Below are 19,737 nucleotides of genomic sequence, written 5' to 3' on the forward strand. Positions count from 1 at the left end.
CCCCCACACACACACAGGTGCTGGCCTGAGCCTCTGTTTGTGTTCGGTAGCACTGAGCTGCCCGATGCTCTTTTTATTTTGAGACGGAGTCTTGCTAAGTTGCCCAGGCTGGCCTTGAACTTGACATCCTCCTGCCTCAGCCTCTTGAGTTGCTGGGACGACAGGCGTGGCCACTGTGCCAGGCTGGTCTCTGCTCTTAAGCAATAGTCAGATGTCACATCCCTGTCAAGAGAATGAGCCAGGCACTAAGTCAGAAGGTCCGCCTAAGGGACTTTGTGCCTGTACCAGGAACGGACATCTTGCCGGCAGACCTTTGGACCCTGGCTTCTCCCCACCCCTGGCCCCCACTGTGCCAGCTGTCCACCTCCCTGTGGGTGTGGCCCTGCCTCCTTGGCCCGTGCAGCAACCCTCGTGCACATTGGGGACACCCGTGTGTGCTCGGCTCACTCCCCTTCTCACAGGCAGCAAGAATCCTAAGATCGCCCTGAAGCTGGCCGAGTTCCAGACGGACGGTCAGGGCAAGGTGAGGCTGGCGCGGCCTTGGGTGGCCTCAGGATGAAGCGGGAAGGGGCTGGAAGACGGGGTGGGACCAGGGTCTGCTCGCCGCCTCCCTTGGGCTTCCAGGCCCTGAGTTGCCACTCCGCCGGCCGCGGCCACCTTCTCTCAGAGCTTGGGATTGCAGAGCCCGCCTGTCTCAGGGCCGCTGTGCGTTCGCTGCTGTGCCAGTGCCGTGAGCAAGCGGGTGGAGGGTCCCGCGGCAGGAGCAGAAGGGCCCTGCTATGCTGTGGTTCCACAGAGCTGACCTGCAGGTCCACTCCCCTCCCTGAGCACTCAGAAAGGGAGCTCCAGTGGGGGCGAGTCAGGCAGGCAGGTCCCCACCCCAGCCCTTGGGCAGAACCCACGGGTCATTCTGTGGACCCAGGGGCTTCGTGGGATGTGCAGTATCCTAGGACCTTCCGAAATAGCATCAGCATCGGGTGTGAGGGTCCTGTCACCCACAGGTCATCATGTGGGGCCTCAGGACCATGCCAGGGCCAGGCACAAGGCCCCTCAGCCCAGAGCCGAGCGCCCTCCCACCCTGCCCCACCCTGCCCCACCCTGCCCTGGGGTCTTCTGTGAGTCCTGAGCGGCGGGCGCCCAGACACGGGGCTCCTGGAAACTCAACACCTCACGTGGGAGAAAGCAGGGACTGGAGGTGGGCACTCCAGGAGTCCAGAGGACATGCCAGGCATCCAGAGAGCTCAGACAAGCTGGGGACACTCGTGTGCTTTTGCAGAAATGAGGTCTTTCCCCAACTTGGGGCTGGTTCTCGGGCAGGATCAGGCCCTCAGCAGGCCTTGTTCACGCTCTTGTCCAGACGTGCCAGGGATTTTAGGCAGATCTGCCATGAGTGCCCTCGGTGGGGTCCACAGGAGTCCGTTCACTTGATGGTTCTCAATGGTCACTTGCTCTCCATGACACACAGTCCGGAGGCCTGCACCGGGTGCGCCAATTGAGGCAGGCGGTCAGCAGGCATGGCCCTGCCCCACGGGTTAGGGCTCTGGGCCGCCAGCCTCCTCCCCTCCGAGGCCTGCTTGCTCAAGGCCCTGGATCTGCAGGAACTGCCCAGGACAGACTGCTTGGTCCCCAGAACCCTGTCTCGGAAGCTCTGTCGAACGACTGTGGAGTCTGCTGGGACTGTTGTCCCCACTGCCACAGAATGGGCAGCTCAGAGAGCAGGAGGCCAGAGAGAGGGTGTGGCCCCGAGGGAAAGTATGCCAGTCTCCTGGGGTCGCAGGTGGCCATCTTCTCCTGCGACACCACAAGACGGCCCCATGGTGTGTGTCCGCCTCCGTTTTTTCCGTCATGGGTACCACATACACTGGATCTGGCTTGGTCTGTTCAGTGTGAGCGCATCCTGACTCGGGGACACCTGCCGTGACCACATCCCAGAGCAGGGAACTCGCTCTAACCCTACATGGCCGCCATCTCCTCAGGTGGTATGGGGACAGGCAGAGTGTGACCCACGTCTGTCTCCCTAGATTGTGTCGGCTCGTGGGAAGGAGCTGGTGCAGCCCTTCAGCTCGCTGTTCCCCAAGGTGGAGTACATCGCCAGGGCTGGGTGGACCCGGGACGGCAAGTAGTGAGTGTCTCTGCGTCAGGTGACCTGAGGGATTCAGATTGGGGGCTGGGAACGACGGGTGGGCTGCAAAAACCACTGCTCCGACTGCCCAGTCATTCACGCCAGTGTTGGTGGAACTAGGACATTTTGGGGGTCAGAGGTAATTGCAGGGGGCCCAAGTTCCCTAGTTGTAAGAAACACCAAATCATACTCAGACGTGGTGACGCACCTGTCAGGTCCCAGCAGCTTGGGAGGCTGAGGCAGGAGGATCCCAAGTTCAAGCCAGCTGATCCACTTAGTGAGGCCCTAAGCAACTTTAGCAAGACCCTGTCTCAAAGTAAAACAGAAAGGACTGGGATTGTGGCCCCTGATACAGCACCCCGGGTTCCATGCTCAGTTCCAAATCACAAAGTAGGGGCACTCCCCTTGCTCCCCTTCCCACTTCCTGCAACCTCCACCCAGAGGCCGCGACCAGCTCACCGTTCCTACAGCTGTGGGCACAGTGGCCCTGTGTGCTTCTAAGTGAGGGGGAGATGAGCCTCGTTTCCTGTGAGGGGTGCGTCCCCCCACCTGCAGTGGCGTGGCCCACACTGCCCGCCCACTCCTCCCAGGTTGCTATGGCCGTGAGCGGGCAGCAGCTACGAAAGCTCCCGCATGGCCTGCAGAGCTGGCTCTGTCCCTCTCTGTCCCTGTTCCCTGATGCTGCGGGCTGCCTCCGGTCAGGCTGGGACGTCCTGTGCTCTTTCCTGCCGTCCTCGAGGCCTGCATGGAGCAGCCCCACCCCACAGGGCAGGTTTTGAGAGGTCCACTTCAGGCCGACTGGAGTGAGGTGGACCTGGGGGCTGGGCTGGCCAAGAAGGAAGCAGGCCCGTTTGTGAATGGTGCCCAAGACCCAGGGCCTAGGGAGGCTCCCTCCAGTGCTGGGGTCTGGCCGGCTGTGCCACTGAGCCCCAACTCGGATCCTGGGCCAAGCGCAGGCCAGGGACACCAGGGAGGCGGGGCTCAGCCCACCGCTGGGGAAGGCGCTGCTGCACTGCCCACAGCCTCTGAGGCCCCCGCCCTCCTCTCCCCTCCCAGCGCCTGGGCCATGTTCCTGGACCGGCCACAGCAGCGACTGCAGCTGGTCCTCCTCCCGCCTGCCCTGTTCATCCCCACCCCTGAGAGCGAAGAGCAGCGGCTGGCCTTCGCCAGGGCGGTCCCCCAGGACGTGCAGCCACACGTGGTGTACGAGGAGGTCACCAACGTCTGGATCAATGTAAGGGGGGCTGGGGCTGCGCGTGGCCTCCTGGGCAGGCCCCACGTGGAGAAGGTCTCATAGCCAGGCCGTCCCCAGCCAGCCAGGGAGTCCTGGAGGCTGGCCAGCTGCAGAGCCGGCCTCCCCTCTCCTGACGCCCCCTCTGCTACACAGGTGCACGACATCTTCTACCCCTTCCCTCAGCCTGAGGGCACCGAGGAGTTCTGCTTCCTCCGAGCCAATGAGTGCAAGACCGGCTTCTGCCACCTGTACAGAGTCACTGCCGTCCTCAAGTCCAATGGCTATGACTGGACCCAGCCCCTCAGCCCTGGTGAAGGTGAGCAGAGCCTGACTCCCGGTTGTCGTGGTGGCCAGTGCCCCATCTGTCCCTGGTGGCCCTGACAGAGTGGGTCCCCAGGGCAGGCACTGGAGCAGCCTCCCACGGCCCTTGTGATCAGCAAGGGCCGTGACGGCAGCCGCCGCCTATTCTGCCAGCAGCATCTGTGGAGCGCTCTGTGACCAGCCCTTTCCAAGACCAGGGGTGGGAACGCGGGCTGCGGGCCATGTCCCATCTGCCACTTGCTTCATAGAGTTTTATTGGCACATGGCCAGGCCCACTCGTTGGGTGGCCTGCGGCTGCTTCTGGGTCACGGGGGCAGTGTTGAGCAGCAGCTTCCAGCAGCAGCGGCTTACAGAATCACAGGTGGTTGCTCTCTGGCTCCCTGTAGAAGTGGCCAGCCCCTGCTCCAGGTGCCAGCAGTACAGTCGAATGAAGAGGCAAGACGCTCCTTGGTGTTTAGAAGGTTCTAGTGGAAGATAAAGCAGTAATCCAAGAACAGGGAAAGATCCTGTCTCGGGAGGAAAGGCGAGTGGAGAGGCAAATGCTGCAGAGTGAGGGGCTTTTTTCTAGAAGGGGCTCAGGAGGATGTCTCCAGATGGCATGCCACCAAGCAGAGACTGGAGAGCTGATAGGCATACAGCACACTCCAGGCAGAGGGCACGGCCGTGCAAAGGCCCGGGGGCAGGATAAGCCTGGTGTGTTGGAGGCACAGGGAGGAGGGGAGGCAGAGGGGACAGGGCAGCCATGCAGGGCCCTGTGGAGGGCTCGGACTGGACCCTACAGGAAGCAGGAATTTGCTGGTCTCACACGGGTGTGAAGTGAGTCCTGGTCTCCGTGGCGCAGGCCAAGGGCGAGTGAAGCGGCAGCACCTGGGGTTCCTGCACCCATTGCAGCTGAGTGGGAGCGCGTGGTGTGGAGGCCCCCAGGCCCGCGGGGTTCCAGGCTGACACAGAGAGACTGAGAGGGGCTGTTTTAGGATGCGGACCTGCTTGAGATGAGGTGCCGATGGCAGAGTTGCTGTGTGGGTGACACCTAGGGGCACGGAGCAGGCATAAGGGAGCACAGGTGTCGCAGCCCCCGCAGGACACAGCCCAGGCTTCCGCAGAGTCAGGGCAGGGGACTCTGGGCTGGATCCCTGGGCGCTGAGGGCGTGAGCAGCACCCGCCTCCACCCACTCCTGGCCAGGAGCCCCATGTTCCCCAACATGTGTGAGTCCCACAGTTTAGAGCCCTGCCCACAAATGCCCTGAGCACCGTCCAGTGCAGGGGCGGCCTGAGCGCGTGGTAGTCAGCACGCTGGAGCCAGGGGACTGGTGCCAGGACAGACGGCTCCACCACGCAGGCCTGAGGTTGGTGAGCCACTAAGGGCCTGGCTGACTGGCCCTGCCCAGGTACTTGGCACCTGTACCTGCAGTCCTCTGGGGGCCTGGCAGCCTGAGAGCTGCATCTCCATGCCCAGTGGTCACTGGTGGAGGGGCAATGGCTGCTCCGTGGGGGCCCCGGACTCTCCAGTGTGCTGCAGTGCCTTGGTGACCTCGGGCGCAGGTCTGCATGGCCAGCCTGCTCTGGAGCTACACCTGTGGGTCCCCAGCTCCTGCCTCCTGTCATGGGGCAGATGCCTGCTGGATGGTGACAGGGTGCTGACCATCTGGACCTTAGTAATGTTTAATCAGCAGGAGTGAGTGCCTGCAGGGGACTGGGGAGGCCTGGTGGCCCGCGGGAGGGCAGGGCTCAGGAGGAGCCTGGGAACCTGAGGAGGAGCAGGTAGGCATCTGGGTGAAGGCGGGCAGGGAGGGACGGTCAGCAGGACCCTGGGGCCAGACAAAATCGGGCTGGAGCCTCGTGCCTCAGGAGGCTCCAGGGGCGGAAGTGAGCAGAGGGCCAGCCAGGCGAGCAGTGCCCAGGCCCTGTGGGCATCAAGAGAAGGACCCAGGCTGACTGGCCCCAGAGGGAGCCAAGCACAACTCGCCCCACGAACTGTGGGCCTCAGCAGGCCAGTGACCGTGGGCCTCAGCAGGCCAGTGACCGTGGGCCTCAGCAGGCCAGTGACTGTGGGCCTCAGCAGGCTAGCATGGCAGGACCAGCTGGGGAGGCTGAGGGCGGGAGCCCCTGTCCCCAAGAGTTGGCCTCTACTCCTCCTGTGCCACTGTGTGCAGGACCCTTGTCCCTGTGGCGCCACGTGTGGGCGCCAGTGTCTCTTAGGCCTAGAATGATTCAGGAGAAAAGTGAGCCCTTGCTCCCGAGCTCAGTCCCTTTCTGTTGGCGTCAGCAGCCATCCTGTGTCGCCTCCAAGGGAGAGCTCAGCGGCGACCTCTACTTGCTTCCTGGCCTGGGGCCGCAGAGCCCTATAGGCCAGAGTCACTCGCCCTTCGAAGGCTCTACGAAGGCTCTAGAACAGCGAGTTCCAGAGTCCTGGCTTTTCTTGGGAAAGGCTGGTCCTGCCATCCGCCAACAGGCACTGGCCCCACAGTCCCCTTGACCACTCTGGCTGGTCCCCACCTTCTGGTCAGACCCTGCAGCCCCGTGGGGAGTGTGTCCCTGGTGCGTGCCATGATGCCCTGGCTCCCTTCACCTCTTTTCCTTCCTTCCTTACAGATGAATTTAAAAGCCTCATTAAGGAGGAGATCGCTCTGACCAGTGGTGAATGGGAGGTTCTGGCCAGGCACGGCTCCAAGGTACCAGAGTCTCCTCTGTCCCTCCTCCCTCCCTGCACGTGCTCCTGGCTTCTCTGCCCTCCCTCCTGGCTCTGCCCCTTCCTGCTCCTCTCTGCCCTGCTCCTTTCCCTCCTCCCTGCCTAAGCATTGAAAACCAGGAGGGACAAGTCAGAAGGTCCCGCGGCCCCCACCAGGTCCTGTGGGAGGGCCTAACCCACACTCTCAGTGCCACCGGGGTGTTCAAGTGGCCTTCTTTATATCTCAGAGCCCCCTCCCCAAGAGAACAGTCTTCAGGACATCTGCACATCCTGTGGAATTAGAGTCATCAGGAGTGTCCCCACAGCCACCCCATGTTAGCCCCTGAGGTTCCCAAATGAAGGCACAGCCACAGAGATGAGCCACGAGCCCTGTGTCTTCACCCGGGTCCAGGGGAACAGCTTCCATGTTTACAGAGGGTTCCTGGTCACCCTCCTGGGTCCCTCCCTCAGAAACAAGCCCGCACCCTTCAGTGACTTGGCATAAAGAACAGGAGCACACAGGTGGCCTGCAGGGTGCAGACGTGGCTGGCAACGCAGAGGCCAGCACACCCTGCCTGGGCTGGAAGGGGGAGCCTGGCCTCAGAGGGTGTAGTTGAGGCAGCAGGGCACAGCCCATCGGGGACAAGCCACCTGTGTGCTGACAGCAACGTGTGTCACGCCTGACTGGCATCCAGTGGGCACCCAATGCTAGGTGTGGACCTGTGAGGTCACCCCAGAACTTTCTAGCGACATGTGCATGTGGTATGTGTCACTCATGGTAGAATGTGGCCGTCAGTGACAGCATGAGCAAGCGAGGCACATGTGGGTCACGGTAGATGGACCTGTCCAGTGCCCTCACTGACTTGGAAAGATGCTGCTGAACTGTGGGGACAGGTGCGCTGTGGCACTGTAGCAGTCTCCTCTCTGGGCAGCTTCCTGCCTGCGTCTTGTGGATAGAGCCTGAGGGTCAGAATGCCAGTCTCTAAAGGTTAATTGGTGGCCAGTGGCCACCAGCTCGTTTCCACGCAGCCGGGTTGCTGCTGACCACTCGCCAGCTCCCTTCCCAGCCTGGCCCGAGCAGCGGGCAGTGGGCGGCTCTGCTCCCTTCTCCTGACCTTGCTCCCTGGGCCCCACCCACTCCACAGCAGGAGCAGCCCAGTCACGCCAGCCACTGATGTCCTCAGACATCACCCAGGTCTCCTGAAGGGCACAGTCACATATGTGTGTGCGCGTGCATGCAGTGACCTTAAGTGTGTGGTGTCCTGAGCCAGCACAAGCACTACGTCCCGGGGGTTGTGACTGCGCCCTGTCAGCACGTGCCTCTCTCCACCCTGAGGCCGGGCGGGAGCATTAGCCGTGAAAGAAGAGCCTCCCACTTGGCCCGGATTGGACCCCCAGACCACAGACAAGAGGAAGGACAGAGGGCTGAGCAGTGCTGGAGGCCCAGCCTCCTGTGAGTCTAGAGAACCTGCTTGTGGAAAGCAGCCCAGGCGCCGGACACACCTGGATTCCCAGGGAGGCTGAGGCCGCAGAATCGCAAGTTCAAGTTCAGCTTCAGCAACTTAGTGAAATCCCGTCTCAAAAAAATCACAAGGGCTGTGGATGCAGCTTAGTGGCGGGCACCACTGCTTCCAGTCCCCCCAAATAAATGGAGCCTGGGGCGGGGTGGTCTGTGGGGGGCGCTGCCCAGCATGTGCAGGCCCTGTGTCCACCAGCACCACAGAGGACAAGACAGCACAGAGTGTCCCCTAGCCCGCCCCTGCCAGCAGCCCTGCCTCCTGCAGGCAGCAGCACTGTGGTCTTTGTCAGTGGGGGTCAGCGGGGTTTACAAAGGCCCACTTGGCCCCCTGGCGGGGAATTCCTTGGGAAGGGCTCCAGCAGCCTCTGTCCCAGGTCCAGGGCTGTACCCTCTGGAGGTGTTTTGCCTGTATGGCGCCACTCACCACCACCCACCAGCCTGTCCTGCCCCAGGTAGCCACCTATCCCCACCTGGTCCTCTCTCTCGAGGTTTTCTAATGCTGGACTAGAGCTGTGCCCCCACAGCGGTGTGCCCCGGGGACTCCTGAGCAGGCATGGGGCTGCAGCTCTGAGCTCTGCCTGGGGACACCATCTAAGAACCTGGGTCTCTTGGGGCTAGGAGGGGCCTTGCTACTTCTTAACTTCTAGCCCTTGGCTGGCCCTGGGGCCCACGCAGCCTTCCTCCAGGTTGATGCCTCCACAGTCCCAAGGGCCATCCAGGCTTGACATTGTAACTCCAGTCCTCTGAAGGACACGGGGCCAGATGGGGCAGCTGAGGCAGCTGTGCAGCAGAGACGGTGGGGAGCAGGTCCCCTGGCTGCAGGCAGCGGGGTCTGCCAGGGCGGGGTGTGGGCAGGGAGGGGGCAGGCTGGTCCCAAGCAGCTGTGTCCTCCCTGCAGATCTGGGTCAATGAGGAGACCAAGCTGGTGTACTTCCAAGGCACAAAGGACACGCCACTGGAGCACCACCTCTACGTGGTCAGCTACGAGTCTGCCGGCGAGATCGTGCGCCTCACCACACCCGGCTTCTCCCACAGCTGCTCCATGAGCCAGGTGCATGCTGGCTCCCCACCAGTGTCCCCCAGGGCTGGTGCTACCCACCCCTAACTGGCAGCGGGGAGGGAGGGAGTGGTGTCCCCGGAGCACCACGGCCTACCCACTGAGCCTTGGTGCCGCTGCTGTGAGCGGGCCTCAGCCTTAGCTCCAAGCCGTGCAGACCCCAAGGCAGGGCACACGCACAGGGCCACTGCCAGCACGGCCAAGTGACCAGGCCCCACGGCGGCAGCTCCCTGGACACTGGTCCCAGACAGATCCAGGCTCAGCCCCTGTCCTTATTTGCAAATGGGGCATTGGTAGCCACGGTGGGGGGCGGCATGACATCAGATGAGCAGTAGGTGAGGAGCGCCCCCGTGACGGGGCGGGAAGAGCACAGGTGCCCCAGCTGAAGGGCACTGTGCCTGTTCCTGGAGACCAGCACCTCGTCCCCCACAGAGCTTCGACATGTTCATCAGCCACTACAGCAGCGTGAGCACCCCGCCCTGCGTGCACGTCTACAAGCTGAGCGGGCCGGACGACGACCCCCTGCACAAGCAGCCCCGCTTCTGGGCCAGCATGATGGAGGCAGCCAGTGAGTAGCCGCCCTTCCTGGTGATCTCGGCCTACGCGTCTGTCCCCAGGTACGAGGGACGCCCTGGCGTGCAGAGGGCAGCAGCTGTAGCCATCCTTGCAGGAGCCCCAGGGTACGTCAGAACATAACCGTGGCCCCACAGGCCTTGACCCTGTCTCAGGGACTCGGGGGTCCCTGGCACCTGCCAGGCAGCAGCGCACAGCACCCAGAGCTAGGTCCCGGGGACTTCAGGGCCCATGGGAAGGGAGCAGGGGGCCATGGAAGCTCAGAGTGACGCAGCCAGCTGGAAACCTGCTCCACCCTTCCACAGCCAGCTGTGCCATCCAGAGTCCTCTGCTCAGAGGTGGCCCCTGTGACAGCACCTGCACAGAGCAGAGGTTCTGAAGCCATAGTTTCTGAAAGAAGCAGGGGAGTGGTCACCTAGGGACCTCAGGGGACCTCAGGGGAACAGTTGGCCCAGGAGCCCAAGGTCAGTCAGGACTGCCCAGTGGTCCGGGGCCCACATTCTGGCTCTGGGGGACGCACTGTGGAGCCTCAGGCCGCTGTGGGGTGGTTTCCTGGTACGGGTCGGAGCAGACGGTGAAGACAGGGCTCAGGCAGCGCCTGGCACCAGGGGACCAGCTGTAGCCCTGACTCTACATGTTGCTGCTTCCCAGAACATTCCAGAAACTGGAATCTTGGGCCTGCAGGGATGTCAGGGGGGCCTTGCGAGCATGTTGCCCTATCCTCACCTCCTGGGGACAGCAGTAGGTGGAAGGGCCTCTCCACCACCAGCTCTGCCCTCACTGCCATGGAGACACCCTGGCCAGGGCAAGGGGGGGCCGGCACAGCGCCAAGGTCAGAGATGGGTCAAGGTTGGGACCAGGTGTCCTAGGTGTGTCACAGGTGCCTGAGGCCACCTTCCTGGACCTCCTGGTCCATGCCAGGTTAGAACCTGGCCAGTTGTGGTCACTTTCACTGCCCATGGCCGTGGCTGAGCTACAGCAGCAGCTAAGTAGTTAGGACACAGACGAACGGCCCTGGGCAGTGACCTGCCAATCCCGTGGCTGTATTAATGACAACCTTCCTTTAAACTGATCTGCGTGTCCTGTTTTTTCCTTTGCGGATAGTTGAACGTGGGACCTTTGTTTTATGTATTTATTTAGATGTGGTGCTGGGGATGGGACTCAGTGCCACACACGTGCGGGCGAGCGCTCTGCCCCTGAGCCGAGCCCAGCCCCCATGGACCCTGTTTACCTGGGAAGCCCTCAGGGAGGCCTTGAGCAGGGCCAGCACACCTGTCTGCCAGCCAGTACAGGAGGGTGGCAAGGGCGGGGCCAGCCTCAGCGACTCAGAGACCCTACCTCAAAAATCTAAACGGGCTGGGTGTGGCTTGGGGGTGGAGCGCTTGCCCGGCCACAGGGCCCTGGGTCATCCCCAGCACTGCAAAGAGCTGCAAAGAATGACCAAATGACAGAAGCGCCGCACCCCCCCCACCCCACCCCCCGCCTTGCTGCAGTCCATGGGAAGCAGCCCGGGACGCGTCTGCTGGGCTCTGGGCTGGTGTCTCCGCTCCCGCAGTTAGGGTGTCAGTATCCCTGCCAGGCTGGGTGTCGTCGGGGTGGCATGGGGAAGGACAGCTGGGGGACGGGCCTTCTCATCCCAGGGCTCACTGGGAGTGTGCAGCTTGCAGCGCCACGTCCCTGGCTGAGCAGTGCTTTCCTGGCCCTTTGACATGACCTGGGCTCAGGAACCCCAGCAACAGGGGGTGCTTTGGTCCACCCTTCAAGGCTTGGGGAGGCACAGCTGCCACAGGCAGTCCCCAGCCACCTGGTCACAGCACTTTCCCACAGGCTGCCCCCCGGATTACGTGCCTCCAGAAATCTTCCACTTCCACACGCGGTCGGACGTGCGGCTCTACGGCATGATCTACAAGCCGCACACCCTGCAGCCGGGGAAGAAGCACCCCACTGTGCTTTTTGTGTACGGGGGCCCCCAGGTGGGTGTGGACCTGTCCTTCCCCCGGTCCCTGGCTTCCTACACTGGCCTGGCCTGCCTGGTGTCCCTCCCCAGACGCTCACTGCGCTTCCCCGCCTGCAGGTGCAGCTGGTGAACAACTCCTTCAAGGGCATCAAGTACCTGCGGCTCAACACGCTGGCTTCCCTGGGCTACGCCGTGGTGGTCATCGACGGCCGGGGCTCCTGCCAACGAGGGCTTCGGTTCGAAGGGGCCCTGAAAAACCAGATGGTAATTTCCTGGTCATTCCAGGCCCCTCCTGTGTTGTGCAGGGAGCTCTAGGTCATGTGGGGTTCGCTTAGGGCACACCCACACGAGGGCAGTGCTGGCCAGCGTGGAGTAAGCAGGTGGCCTTTCAGAACCCAGGGGTACCTGCTTCACCACTCGACTCTGAGCTGGGCCCCAGGGGACACGGGTAGCTGTCCATTCCACCTGCTCCTGAGCCCCTGGCATAGGAGAGCTGGGAACCAAACCCAGCCAGAGACTAAGGTACAGGCCAGGCCCCAGGAATTCCCGAGGTCTGGACCACAGAAAGACTGGTGGCTGTAGAAGTGACGGTGGTGGTGACGGTGATAGAGTGACGATGCTGATAATGGTGTAGTCATGGTGATGGTAACGGTGCTGGTGCTGGTTGTCTCAGTTCGTCTTTATGCTGTAACAAAGTACCATGCGCTGGAAAATTCGTAAAAAACAGAAATTGGGCGGCGGCAGCGGCCTGCACTCCTGATCCCCACCTGTTCAAGAGGCGGAAGCAGGAGGAGTCAAGTTCAAGGCCTGAAATACTTATCAAAACCGTCTCAAAATAAGGGAGGTGGAGGGCTCAGCGCTAGAGCACCGGGCTTCAGTCCCCAGTACCCGTCCCCCCAAGAAGATCCTCCCACTTCTGGGGGCTGGGAGTCGAGAGGAGGTGCAGGACAGGTCTGGGTGCTGCTCTGCTCCAATGGCACGTCACCTTCCCTGGGAGGGGCTCGCTATCTGCGCAGCAGGGAATAGGGGGGGCCCTTCTGGTTCAGTCCCTTCCTAGAGGCCTCCCCTTAAGGCTGCCCTGGCAGGAACCCTCTCAGCCAGCCTGTGACGGTGGCTCTGCGCTCAGACGGGCGGCCTCTCCTCAGCACGCTGCACCCTCACGCCCACTGTAAAATGGGTCCTGGTCACGTGAATATCCCCATTTCAAAAATGAGTAGTCTGAGGCCCCAAGAGGGAATGTGACTTTCTCTGAGTCACTCAGGAGGCAGGTGGCAGAATAGGGCAGTGGCCATTGACACCTGGTCACTGTCCCCCAGGTGGGTTTGAGCGGGGCTTAGGAGACAGAGTTCCCGGAGAGCTGCTGTTGGTCCAGGAGGGAGAGGCTCCCCGTGGAGCCAAGGTGGACCCCGGGGTGTTCCCGGGGAAGGCCACTGAGGGTCCGGCCTCATCCCCAGGGCCAGGTGGAGATCGAAGACCAGGTGGAGGGCTTGCAGTTCGTGGCGCAGAAGTACGGCTTCATCGACCTGAGTCGCGTGGCCATCCACGGCTGGTCCTACGGGGGCTTCCTCTCGCTCATGGGGCTGATCCACAAGCCCCAGGTGTTCAAGGTGGGTCCTTCCCTGGACAGCCACGTCCTCGGACCCCACTCCCTCCTGCTGGCCACCCCACTCTGCCTGCCCCCCGGGGGAGGCACCTCGGCAGGGGCCTTGCCACGTGGCTGTTTCCTCCCTGCAGCAGCCCCCGGGGCCGAGCCCCCCTCCTCATGCCCGCCACGCTGACCCCAGGATGGCCACCGGCTGCACAAAACCCTGCCAGCAGCTCTCTGTGGGAGGCTGAGCCCGGGACCCCGGCCTCGGATGGGCAGAGGTGGGGCATGGTGTGAAGAGCGTCGGGGAGGGCCCAGGCCGAGGCACTGTCAGGGCACTGCGGGCGGCCGTGAGGAGGAGGAGGAGGAGAGCAGCAGGCGCTGGGTCGGGCCGCCCTCTGCCCTCCGCCCCAAGGGGCCTCACCCACCCTCCCACGGCGCCCCGCCTCCCTTGACCAGCGCACAGTCCACGGGGACAGACGCACAGTCCACGGGGACAGACGGTCTGAGGGCCACGCCCCGCCAGGCCCTTGCATGACCATCCTCATGCCCTCCAGGGGAGGCCCCGGGACAGCCGGCCACGTGCTGGCTCCTGGGACCTGACGCCTCTCTCTCTCTCTCTGCCCCATCTGTCCACTGTACCCTTCAGGTGGCCATCGCAGGGGCCCCTGTCACCGTCTGGATGGCCTACGACACAGGGTACACGGAGCGCTACATGGACGTTCCAGAAAACAACCAGCATGGCTACGACGCGGGTTCTGTGGCCCTGCACGTGGAGAAGCTGCCCAACGAGTGAGGCCCCACCGCGTGCAGAGTGCCTGCTTCCCCGTCTGGCCCTGCCCTTTCCCGCCTGCCCCGCCCTCCACCCCTGCCTGCCATGCTGGGCCTGAGGCCTGGCCACAAGCTTGCTGCCCCAGCGCTGTGCCTGCATGCTGCCTCCTGCCAGCTTCCCTTCCCAGCGCCCCTCGCAGCAAGCAGGTGCCCCGGGATGCTCCGGGGGTCCACACACTGCCCAGGCACAGCCCTCCCCAGGGTCCACCCCAGAGCATATGGCCACCGTGGCAGGGTCTTTCCCTGAACCTCCTTAACAGGCGCTGGCCTCTGGGGTCTCCCTGTCAGTCAGTCTGGAGGCTTGGGTGTGGTGGCCATGCATTGACGCTGGCCTCCTCTTGCTGATTGGCACCTTCTGGGCCGTCCACTTCTAGCTGGTGTCCCCAGGCCCTGGGTGTTAGGAGGGGCTGAGGTCTGCTATGTGTCCCAGTGGCACTACGTGCAGCCAGAGTGGACTCCACTGCCCTTGCCGCACCACTGGTCAGGGCTGCCCATGAGCAACTGAACCAACAAGTCTGAGGCTGCCGAGGCTGGCGACTGCCAGGGCCGCGGGCAGCTGCCTGTGGGACTGGGCTTCACTTTGGAGGGTGTAATATTCTGGAACCAAAGAGGTGGAGGACTCCCAACCCTACAAGGCCCCGGATGCGCTGGATTGTCCCCTTGGAAATGGCTGCCTCTGGGCTTGGTGAATTGCAACTCAGTCGATACTTTATAGAAGTAAAAAATTTAATTCTTGCTGGGAGCGGGGCCACACCTGCGATCCCAGCAGTGTGGAGGTTGAGGCGGGAGGATCTCGGGTTCAGAGCCAGCAATTTGTCAAGACTGTGAGCGACCTGCTGAGACCCTGCTCAAAACAGAAAAGAAAAAGGGCTGGGGTGTGGCTCCGAGGTAGGATGCCTCTGGGTTCAATCCCTGGTACCAGAAAAGAAAGGAAAATGAATTCTTTGCCATTCTGCCCCTTTTCACCTGCTCAGCAGCCACAGGTGACCCAGTCACCTGGTGGACAGGAAGCTCTAGAACATTCTGTCATTCAGAGTGCCCGAGGGGCGCGGGCGCCTCTCCCCACTTCGCCTGGAAGCCCTGGACTTGTGACTTGCCAGTCCTGCTCCAGCCTTCACCTGGGTCCTGGGCCATACTGGGGCTGGGGGGACCCTGAACCCCTGGTGTGTCCTCCCATCCCACCCAGGGACCCTGGCCTCAGCCTCTTGCCCCACTTTGTCCTCCAGGCCCAACCGCCTGCTCATCCTTCACGGCTTCCTGGATGAAAACGTGCACTTTTTCCACACCAACTTCCTCGTCTCCCAGCTGATCCGGGCCGGGAAGCCCTACCAGCTCCAGGTGAGCTGCTGCCCGCCGCCCCGCGGGCCGCCTCACTGCCTCCCTCCGCTACCTGTGCCCAGCGCCGTCCCCAGGGCAAGGCCCTGGCCCACCGTCCCCTGCTCCTGCAGCCCGGCTGCCCCCAAGGACCCTGTGTCCCTGGGTTATCGCACCGCTGTGTGTGGTGCCTCCGAGTCCCATGTCACCTTTAGTGCTGGGAACCCAGATCCCCCAGTTGGGTCAGGAGGGGCACAGCCATGGTTGGCTCAGGCACCCGCTGGGAGGAGACCACTGGACCCTGAAGTCTCTGCTTCAAGGGTCCAGTGGTTTCCTGGAGGTGGGGATCTTACAAGGGCTCACGGGGCCTGAGGGACTCCCCTGAGCAGGGGCACGCGGGACCCAGGGGTCCCCGAGTCCTGTGGACCCAGGAAGGAGCTTGGGGAACAAGTGGCCAGAGCAGCCTGAGCAGAGTGGGGGTGGGGCCATCTGGTTGTGGCCTTGGGGACAGTGGGGTTTGGTGGGTTTAGGAGGGCTCCACTGACTGGGTGGAGCGGCGGTGGGGAGGCCTGGCTGGGGAGGCTGGCCTTCGTCAGTTGGGGATCGGGCCTTAGAAGGATTGTCTTGCCTGTTAGGAGGAGGGTTCTGTGATAGAAAGGGGGTAAGTGTCTGTGAGGGCCATAGACAGGAGGGACCGCCCTGCACCCCATGCCTTAGCAGGAGGGAGGCTGAAGAGCTGACGGGCACTCGCTCCATCCCATGCAGCCCTAGGGGCTGCGCTGGTTGGCGAGTCCTGGCAGAGGTCTCAGTTGGTGACTCACCCAGGGATGGATTAAAGAAGACAAGGGCAGAGGAGAGCAGACCAGCTGGTGGCCTGGTGCCTGGGTGGTGGTTGCGGACCTGGAGAGGAGGGATGGACCTGCAGCCCATTTCCCTGGCAGGAAGAGGCGGGGAATGGCACCTGCCTGTGCTGCTGGGCAGCCCCAGTGTGACGCGGAGCTGGGTCCTTGGGAGGGGTGAGGAAGGGGCACCCCTTCCACCCACACTTCCTGAACCTGCCAAGGAGCCAGGGAGGCCTGGACTTCTCCCTGCGCTTCCAGGAAGTGCCCGCGTTACACGGGGGGTGTCAGAAGTGGGCTCTCGGAGCACCCAGCCCGCGCCTGTCTCCCGCAGATCTACCCCAACGAGAGACACAGCATCCGCTGCCCCGAGTCGGGCGAGCACTACGAGGTCACGCTGCTGCACTTCCTGCAGGAATACCTCTGAGCCGCCAGGAGCTCACACCAGAGCACAGGGCCTCTATGGCTGCAACCCTGCGGGGGGACCAGGCCGGAAGGACCTGGTGGCCACAGGCCCTGTGGAGGTGCCTCCTCCCACCACCCCGCCGGACAGCCCTGGAGCCGAGGAGCCGCTGCCTTCGCTGCCCTGAAGCCTTGGTCTTTCTTTTCACTGCGCCTGGGCTCTTTGCTTGCTGCTTCTTGGTTGCCAGGACAGAGATGGTGGCCTCTCTCCACGAGGCACTGCCTCGAGTCGTCCCTCCTCGCCCTGCCTTCTGGAAGGAGAAGGCCATGTCCCCACAGGACACTGGAGACACAGAAGAGACTGGGGGCCGGGAGGCTCCCACCTACCTGCCCTGGGTCTCCACCCTGTGGCTCGGGCCTCTCCTCCCCACCCCCCGCCAGCCACCATTCCCAGCACAGGAGCATGCAGACGCCTGTCCTCCCGCCGGCCACCCACTTCATATCTGTGTTGTGTTTTGGGGGCATTTTAAATAATTATTTAAAAGACAGAAAGCAAGGGGTACCTGAATGAGAACCGGGCATGCGCTGGGCTGGGCGGCGGCGCTGCGGCCCAGCCACGGTGCCTGAGCCCGCTCCCCAGCCCAGGGCAGAGCAGCAGGGCCGCCCCACGCCGTCCGCAGCTCTCCGGTGGCTCTGGGTGCCTGTGGCCGCCGGTCCTCACTAGCCCAGTGGCAGCCACATGCCTGGCCCCTGTGTGCCAGGTTCTGGGGTTGGGAGCTGGAAACGTCCCACCTCAGGGTCACACTCTCCCTTTGCCTCCCTGCCAAGAGATCAGGCGAACGGAAAAGAAGAAAGAAAAGGAAAAAACAGAAACCACCTCTACATATTATGGAAAGAAGATATTTTTGTCGATTCTTATTCTTTTATAATTATGTGTGTGAGAAGTAGACTCATTAAACAGTCCCACACGGAAGCCTTGCTGCCTGCTGAGGCCCGAGCGGGAGGGCGGGGGCCACTGCCACAGCCTCAGCAGGGCAGCCGGGCGGGGCCTGGCAAGAGCATCCTGCCTGCAAGGGGCCAGAGGCCAGCTGCTCCCTGCTGGCGCCATGCCCCCTCCTCCGGTGCCTGTCCTTGTCCACAGGATCACAAGGGCCAGGCGGGAAGATCCGTGCCCTCTGCGTTTCTGTCCCAACAGCTAAGACCCAGGGAGGCCTTGGGGTGGCTTGGGCATTGAGGTCTGCAGTGCTGGGCCAGACTGCCTGCCCCGACCCTCTCTCCGTCCTTTGGGAAGCCCAATTCTAAAAAATGAATTAGAAACCAAAAACTCAGGCCGAGGCAGTTTCCAGGTCAGCCTCGGCAACTTAATGACATCCTGTCTCAAAAAATAAGGGCTGGGCTGTGGCTCAGGGGGACAGCTTGCCTAGGGCCCAGCCCAGCACCACAGGCAAGAAGGCACATTCACATAAATCTGAAGACTATTACCAAACTGCCTCCCAAAGAGAACCCCTCAAAGTACCCTCCCCCCAAGAGAGGCACAGAGCGTGCCTGCTTCTGTTCTGCTCCCAGTACAATGTGTTACCAAATGGCATCATCTTTGCCAGTCTTACGAGTGACACCTCTAGGTAAAACTCCATTGTTCTTTCCTGTGGTAATCTTTTCATATTTTAAAACATCCGTTTTCTAGTAGTCATTTGTTTCTGTCCTTTGTCCACCTTTCTTTGACCTGTGGGCCTCATTGATTTGTAGGTGCTCTTTATATGTGAAGGAAATCAGTCCATTGTCATACATATGTCAATCTCAGTGTGTTGTAATGGTAAGAAGCTCAGCCAATGAATCTTAAAAAACCATTCTGTTGAGAAAAAGAAAATGTCGTTCACTTAACATTGCGAAATCGAATACCTAGGGGCACACTCAGAATTCACAGGCTAAAGATCACAGGGATCACAGAATGACCAAGCCGGTGGGAAAGGGGTTCCTGAGGTTGCCCAAGGAGGCCTGGCTGCCAGAGACCTGCACTTTCATCAACTGTCCTACCTCACTCATTTAATGAGGAGTGTCCTTAGTCTTGAGTGAGTCACTTCCTGTCCAGGGCCACTATGCAAGGGGAAAGAAGGGAGTGGGTGGCAGCTGGGCACACTGTCGTCTTGGCTGCTGGGGGATCCCCTCTCCAGAGGGGCTGCTCCTCCCAGGCTGGGTTACTTTTCTGTTTGTGGCCTCTCCTGATTGGCAAGGAACACTGGGACAGAGGTCCCTCCCCGTGCAACCTGCTGCAGGTGTTCACGGGGGGGGGGGGGGGGGGGGGGGGTCATTTGCCTTTCAGACACATTTCTTATTTAAAAGTAATAACCGGGCTGGGGTGTGGCTCAGTGGGACAGCACTTGCCTGGCCCACGCCAGGCCCTGGGTTCCATCCCCAGCACAGCACACAGAGCGCAGGTGTGATGGCTGCAGGCTGGGGCATGGCTCATGGCAGAGCCTGTGCTTAGCATGCAGGAGCCCTGGGTTCCGTCCCCAGCACGGCCAAAGACGGACAAACCAGAGAGACACACAGGAAGTTGAGAAAGTGGTACCAAGAGCCTGGGGTGCCCCCATCCAGCTCCCGATTTGGCTCCGTGCCTTATTTGGGTTTTACCCCTTTCCACATGCACTTTGCTTCTGCTCCATGTTATCACCTGCACAGATTCCCACGGCCAGCACTCAGCAAGAGTGCTTCCTACACGGTACCCCTGTGCGTCCACCCACCCCTCCAGGGCTCCTTGACAGAAGAGATGTACACAAGGTCAGACCTGCTCCTTTGGGATGCTGGGCTCCCTGTCAGGATTAGAAGGCAAGATCTTTGGGATGACAGGGACCTTTTTATTCCTTCACAGTAATTTATTTTTCATGTTTGTTAGAAACAAGAAAGAACAGAAGTTGCTTGGGAATTGGGGTCTTTCTACAGACACAGACAGATGTCCTCAAAAGCCGACCCACTTGAGTAGAAGACTGAAGCGGCTCACAGCTGAAATACCTGCTGTACACGGAGCTTGGCCGCTAACTGAATCCTTCATGGTGACAGGGTGATGGGGAATCAGTCAGTGGAACAAAGCTGCGTCAGATGCCCTAGGTAAAGAAGTGTGGTCGTCCAGCTTCTAGTGCCCAGAGCAGGCAGTGGCAAAGAGGAGGGCATTTCCCTCCCTCCCTGCCCGCTCCTCTTTTGGTGCTAGGGATGGAATCCGGGGCCTCAGACATGCCAGGCAGGTGTTCTACCACTGAACTACATCCCAGCCCTTTTTTTTTTTTTTTTAATTTTGAGACAGGATATAACTAAGTTCCC

General features: G+C 61.7%; 1 protein-coding gene across 1 annotated transcript in view; it reads left to right on the forward strand.

Moving 5' to 3' along the window:
- Dpp9 (dipeptidyl peptidase 9) overlaps positions 1–17,395 on the forward strand; it is a 30,898-nt gene extending 13,503 nt beyond the window's left edge. Inside the window, exons 8-20 of the mRNA XM_076851153.2 lie at positions 466–523; positions 2,022–2,122; positions 3,179–3,356; positions 3,510–3,672; positions 6,270–6,349; positions 8,763–8,915; positions 9,354–9,489; positions 11,322–11,467; positions 11,569–11,715; positions 12,906–13,058; positions 13,686–13,828; positions 15,094–15,205; positions 16,355–17,395. Of these exons, the coding sequence (XP_076707268.2) occupies positions 466–523; positions 2,022–2,122; positions 3,179–3,356; positions 3,510–3,672; positions 6,270–6,349; positions 8,763–8,915; positions 9,354–9,489; positions 11,322–11,467; positions 11,569–11,715; positions 12,906–13,058; positions 13,686–13,828; positions 15,094–15,205; positions 16,355–16,447 (1,663 nt within the window). The 3' untranslated portion in view covers positions 16,448–17,395. The remainder of the gene's footprint in view (positions 1–465; positions 524–2,021; positions 2,123–3,178; positions 3,357–3,509; positions 3,673–6,269; positions 6,350–8,762; positions 8,916–9,353; positions 9,490–11,321; positions 11,468–11,568; positions 11,716–12,905; positions 13,059–13,685; positions 13,829–15,093; positions 15,206–16,354) is intronic.
- Positions 17,396–19,737: the final 2,342 nt, after the last annotated feature.

This window comes from Callospermophilus lateralis, chromosome 1 (genome assembly GCF_048772815.1).
Source record: "Callospermophilus lateralis isolate mCalLat2 chromosome 1, mCalLat2.hap1, whole genome shotgun sequence".
In the NCBI taxonomy this organism is placed as follows: Eukaryota; Metazoa; Chordata; class Mammalia; order Rodentia; family Sciuridae; genus Callospermophilus; species Callospermophilus lateralis.